The sequence below is a fragment of the Trichogramma pretiosum genome, unplaced genomic scaffold (genome assembly GCF_000599845.2).
Source record: "Trichogramma pretiosum strain Unisexual culture from Peru unplaced genomic scaffold, Tpre_2.0 scaffold10, whole genome shotgun sequence".
NCBI lineage: Eukaryota > Metazoa > Arthropoda > Insecta > Hymenoptera > Trichogrammatidae > Trichogramma > Trichogramma pretiosum.
In genome coordinates, this window is record NW_019641652.1 from 331094 (window position 1) to 337093 (window position 6000).

General features: G+C 44.7%; 1 protein-coding gene across 8 annotated transcripts in view; it reads right to left on the reverse strand.

Moving 5' to 3' along the window:
• Positions 1–5654, reverse strand: part of LOC106648578 (FH1/FH2 domain-containing protein 3) — a 54011-nt gene extending 48357 nt beyond the window's left edge. For 5 of the 8 annotated variants that reach the window (XR_002763516.1, XR_002763514.1, XR_002763515.1 and 2 more), the window contains exon 1: positions 5591–5654. Coding sequence is in view for 4 of the 8 variants with exons in the window: in XM_023459933.1 (XP_023315701.1) it covers positions 5591–5634 (44 nt within the window). In the remaining 4 variants the exon portion in view is untranslated. The remainder of the gene's footprint in view (positions 1–5590) is intronic. The other 3 variants (XM_023459931.1, XM_023459930.1, XM_023459932.1) reach the window with 2 other exon arrangements.
• Positions 5655–6000: the final 346 nt, after the last annotated feature.

The window sequence follows — 6000 nt, forward strand, 5'->3', positions numbered from 1 at the left end:
GACGATGAGCGATCGTTTAGCATACTTGTGTGTATATATAGGTACGAATAATCTCACACACATACACGTGAACGCGCAGCAGCAACAGCGGTTTCGCGATACGATCTATAAAGGAAAAAGTCGAGTCTCGTCCCGACGACGACGACGACGACGACGACGACGCGAGGAGTCGTTGTGTTTTCACTTGTGGCGCTCGAGAGCTAATCTCGGTCCTATTGCTGCTGCTGCTCATGCTGCTGCTGCTGCTATGCGTGTATACATTCAAGTATAAAGATATGGCAATTAGAGGCCACTCTATCTCGGCGACAGTTAACATTGCCGAATCGTCGATTGTGCGTCGTCGTCGCTTGACATCGGTAATTATATACATTATGAACTCGACTCCGAGTAGCAGCAGCAACAGCAACGACAGCAGAAGCAGCATCGCCTATCGATGTATTTATATGCATAATTCGATAGTGTGTATACACACACACACACACGCACACGAGTACACATAGCATAGCGGAGATTCGGTGTGTGTGATTAATTGGTGAAAGTGTGTTGTTGTTGTTGCTGTATAGTTGTATACATTTCGTGTTTTGCCCCGACCGACGACGATGATGATCGTCTACACATATAGCGTATATCACAAACGATGAATTACCAAAGACACGCAGCTCGATGCATATACAATAATAATCATAATGGCAATGCAACGTCCCGCGCGAGAGCTGTTGAAATCAATTTTCCACGTATTTAAATGCACCGCGGCGGCTCGTTATTAGTTTATATTATTATCGATAAAACACGAGAGCCGTGGCGCGATCGTCATATAGCCCGCGAGGAGTTAAAGAGCCTCGCAGATCATCGAGCTCTCTCACGAGTGTGATCGAGTGTCGTTAATAGAATCACAAAACACTTTTACTATATAATTATGACGTATTTAGGTAAAGGTGGAGAGGGAATCGATCGATCGGATATCGAGTGCAGCTCAGCTCTCAAGTACAACGACTGCCTGACGCGATCTCACGACCCATAAGCTTATATTATTTCGAGGCTCGCGCGCAAAAATTTACCGTTTTCTTATACTCGTAGCTGTGCGCGCGCCAGAGAGCTATGTAATACCTATATCTCTCGCTTTACGTATATATATTGGGGGGGCTCCAACAAAGCTCGCCAACGAATGACAAAACAATACCCGCGCGATAACCGTTAACACATACACACACGTTGTGTGGATGGAGTTAAAGTAAGAGAGAGAGAGAGAGAATCAATGCCCCCTGCTCAAAAATGGGGCCTTTCCATTAGCTGTTGCGCAATTGACACACGGTAGCTCGACAGCAGCAACGGCTCGTAGCAGTACCGATTTTCTCAGCTCAGAGAGGTCAAACGTCGCGCGGATAGTAGTACTGCTGCACTCTGTACACGGTGCGCGCGAAATATGCAGCCTCGCGCGAGGCCGTAAATCAGCTGCTCGAGCGCCAGCAGCAGCGGCACTACTACTGCTACTACGAGGCAAATCAACTCTTCTCTCTCTCTCTCTTTTCTCCTAATTGGCTGCAACATTTAAATCGCGCGCCGATTCGACGGACACTGCACATAGCCGCGCGACGGCTTTGCGACTGTGTATATAAACTACCTACTATTGGAGATTCCGAAAATGCCACCGCAGGTAATGGCGAAATTCGTCGAAACGAATTTTTTTCCCATACTTTGTAATACGGAAGGGAGTTAAAACCCGCGAGTATACATCGAGTGCCCGTTTCCTCGATAAGGAAAAAAAAATCAATTGTAATGCTGGGTCATCGTGCTTTAACGAGCGAACCTTTTTTTTTTATTAACGAACGAATAAAGCTGCGCGTTAAAATATAATAGACAATCATTTGTCCGCGAGCGATATGTACGCGCCGGAGCAATTAAAGCTCCATTTCGAATTTCAGCTTTGTTGTCGTCGTCGTCGTCGTCGCAAATATGACGCATTCGCGCGTGTATACATGTGATATATAAATTAAAAGTCAATCAAGTTTTTGATTACGCAAAAAGGCTCGCTGCTGCTCTCGGAGTGCAGCAGCACACAAAGAGACAAGTTTACGGCTCGCCGCTACGTGAGTATATATTTCGTTCATTCGTTCGCAGTAGTGCAGCAGCAACAAAGCACACATATTGTGGGAGGTCAATCCAATAGTGTCAAGCTTGCGAGCGAGTAGAGACATACAGATACCTGTTGACAATTTTTCAGCGCGCGGTTATATTGCGACACTCCGCGATGTGTATACAGCGTATATAAAATATAAAATGTGTGCGATACAGCCCCCATTGTTGCGTGTTAAATTTTCACAAACGATCGGTAAACGCCAAAAAAAAGGAGAGAAAAGCGAAGTTGAATTCGCGGCGAAATAGACCACGGATATAAAAATAATTAGCGACATGATCCGAGGAGAGAGAAAAAGAAAAAAGAAACGAAGGGCGAAATGCAACGGCGGCGGCAGCGGCGCACTATAAACTTATATAATGTCAGGATGTGGAATGCGCGCGTTTTAACGCACGTTTCGCCGAGCAATAAGAAAGTACAAAATAAGAATAATTGGCTGCTTGTATACCGGGCCAATATACAAAGTAATACACTCGCGATGACATTCTCTTCTCGAGATATAAGACACTTCTCTCTCTCTCTTTCTCTGTCGCGTCGCGCGCTTGAACTTGTTTCTTTTTAAATTCGCGCCAGGCGAGTGAAAGTGTATAGCTTTTGATGTTTTTTTCTTTCTTTCATTATCTTTCATCCCTTTTGGCTCGCGAGAGGGAGAAAATTAACGTACGGCGTAATGAGTCGAAAAACTAATACAATCGCCCGATCGAATGGCCATTACTTTGGGGATATATCGCTCGTAGCTCGAGTACGGCGGCGTTTCAATCGATTCCGGAAATCGATGTCGGAATACGATCCTCGAGCTCGCGCCTAAAGTGGTAAAATTCATACACATATGTGGGTTACGATTACGGTGAGCGGAGAGCCCCTCGAGGCGCAGGAGAGAGAGATACATAGAAGAGACGTGACGGAATTTTTCGTCAAATTAAAATTTCACGCCCCGATCTTTTCACACTCGGCGTTACATTATACGCGTTGTTATGTTACACGCGCGCGCCACAAAGGTTTCAAATGAGAAGAAAAAAGCGTCGAATCACCTTCTGTTGTCGAATGACAATGCAGTGGGAGCACACACACGAGTATCGACCACGATACTCGAATGCGACCGTACACCGAATTATTTTCTCTTTACGAAACTCGATACAAAAAATAATAATAATAATGATAATAAAATAAATAAAATAAAACACATCGCAGGCTGTTGCAACGCCTCGCGAGTCGCGACGTTAATCACACTTTTACATGTATAAAATGATCCGTTTACACCCATATGTGTGTATAATACGCAGCTCTCTCGGGGTCCGCTAGACGCGTTGCGCGTTCTTCTGTTTTTTTTTTCGTCGTCGTCCTGCGCTATAAACGCGTATTATATAGCGGAGCAAAGGCGCGGCAATTTTCCGTCATTACGTACGTATACACATACACATATATATAGTGTAACTTTAACCGCGACTGCTATGCCACAGAGAAAGAGAAGAGCCTCCGAAGTGCAGATGGAGAAGAACGTCCGTATACGATGATGATCGCGGCGCGAGAGTGATTATTACGCACCGAGATGCGGTCGAGAAGCAAGAGAGAGAAAACGTCATCGCGCCATAGATAATGTATTAATCTACCGTCATAATCGACGCTGTAACTTTTGCATAACATCATCTATAGGACTTACCCATACCCCAATGTGTGTAAAGGATCGGTTTGTAAACTCAGACTTACCTGAAACAGAAGAAAAAAAGTATGAATTAGTAAAATAATTTTTAGCAAAAGGATTTTTAATCGCGATTAGGCTCGCGATTCATGGATCGTGTTTTTCGAAACGTACACGTGACTATATTGTTGTTTTAGCGATATCGAATTTCGCATTTTTATATTACATGCGCAAGCTTAGCTTCCTCGGCGGCGTGCGGACTAATTATTCAGATGTGCACTCGACGCGTCTGCGCCGGTATATTATAATTCCGAACACCTGTTACTCGGCGCGAGGACGGAGAGACTCGAGCGCAGCACGCGAAATTTAGCCTCGTGAATTTTTGGACAAAAAGGAGTCAAATATATTTTAAAATAATCAATCGTTGGCATCAAGAAAACTAGAAGCTGGATTCCGTGTGACTACGGAAGATGTACGTATGCAAATCAAAAGAGGATTGCAATCTTTGATATTCATCGCGCGATTCTAAGTCTCGAAATTTAGCTCGAATAAAGAAAAGGACGTTATAAATATTTTCGAGATGAAGAAATCATTGCAGACTTGCAGCAGCAGCAGCGGCAGTGGCGCAGACTGCAATTAGCAGTGTGGCCGAAAACTTTCGAAAAAAAATCCGTGTACTTTCCTGTTAGCGGAGCGGTGCATCACAGACAGACAGGCAGAACACCTACAACCCGAGATTTTCTTACATAAGGCGCCCATCGAGAGTCGGAGAGCGAAATCGTCCCGCAAATGGCGAGCCACAGCAGCAGCACATCTTTTCAAGCGCGAAAAAAAACAGGAACGAATTTCACGTTCGCCATCTGTATACACGTATAATAATAAAATGCAATTGTGCGCAGTGCACAGCGCAGCCAAAATTAGGCGTCCCTTTTTGGACTTTCTAAGTCTGCTACTGCTTGTACTCGCTCCGCGATTGTGTAACAGGTGAAGATCGCAGAGGTGGTTCTTTTTACTTTTATTTCGCCGCGCGCTGAGATAGATCCGCGATACGATTGAATCGGCGCCTGCGATGTTTTCAAGGTGTATAGTATAGTAAGTGTGTGCGATCCTCACCGAGTCACGATCCTATTTTGTTTACAATGCATATAAATACGGATTTAGCTTTCTTTCCCGAGGTCGGGCTCATTGTGAGGCGCTTTGAAATCACACACACATACATGTTTCAGAGCGAGAGAAGGCGAGATATGAATTATAGGTTACCTTTTACAAGGTTAACACCGTACTACGCGCGCTCAGCCAACGAGCGAGAGTAATCACAAATTTTCGGGCCGCGCGCATGCAAAATTTTCTCTTATGCAAAACACAATCGCGAGAGAGATGAAAAAGATCGATATCGCCAGCGAAGAAGAAGAAGAAGTGTGTGTAGTAGCTTTTCTCGCGTGCGATATATATTTACAAAAAAAAATTTATTATCGCTACTATGTATGCACGAGAGAGCAGCAGCAGCGTATCGGTATATCATATCAAGCAGCCGAAACGATCGCGCGAAAAAATGTGCAGACACACACACACGAGTCGAAATTCTTCGGGTCACGTAGCCAGCCAGCCCGAGCTCGACTCTTCCGAGTATTTACCTGCCGCGACACGTTTTTTTTTTCTTGAAGCGCGATCGTCGTCGACTCAACTCGTGGAACACGGAGTCGAGCCAAAAGTCAAACAGTCGAAATATTTTTATTAAAAAGACATTCGATCGAGAGACACGTCGATATACGAAAAATCGGTATATGTATAACAAACAATCGGATCATAATCTTTACCAGTAGGGAGGCATCTTGTCCCAAGTGCAGGCGTCAATCTTCATTTTCGATCGAGTGCCATGTATGCGGATCGTATCAAGTTCGACGCGATCGTCGCTCTCTCACACGCAGAAATCGGTTGGCGACCAAACTACGATACCATTCGTTCGATCAGTGAGATCGGCGTAAATCGGCGTCGAGAATCACTTCGAACACCATATCATATAACTTTGATCACACGGCATGTATATACTTTTGCCACACAATTATGCACCCATACACAAAACACAAACACACACGATGCACTCGTCGATAGGAAGTAACGAAGAAGACACAACGTCGGCTAAAAATCGATGCTTCTCAACAACGCACGATATATATACCACACAAGGATCTGCGATACGATGGGCCTCTAAGCGGCAACTGACTCT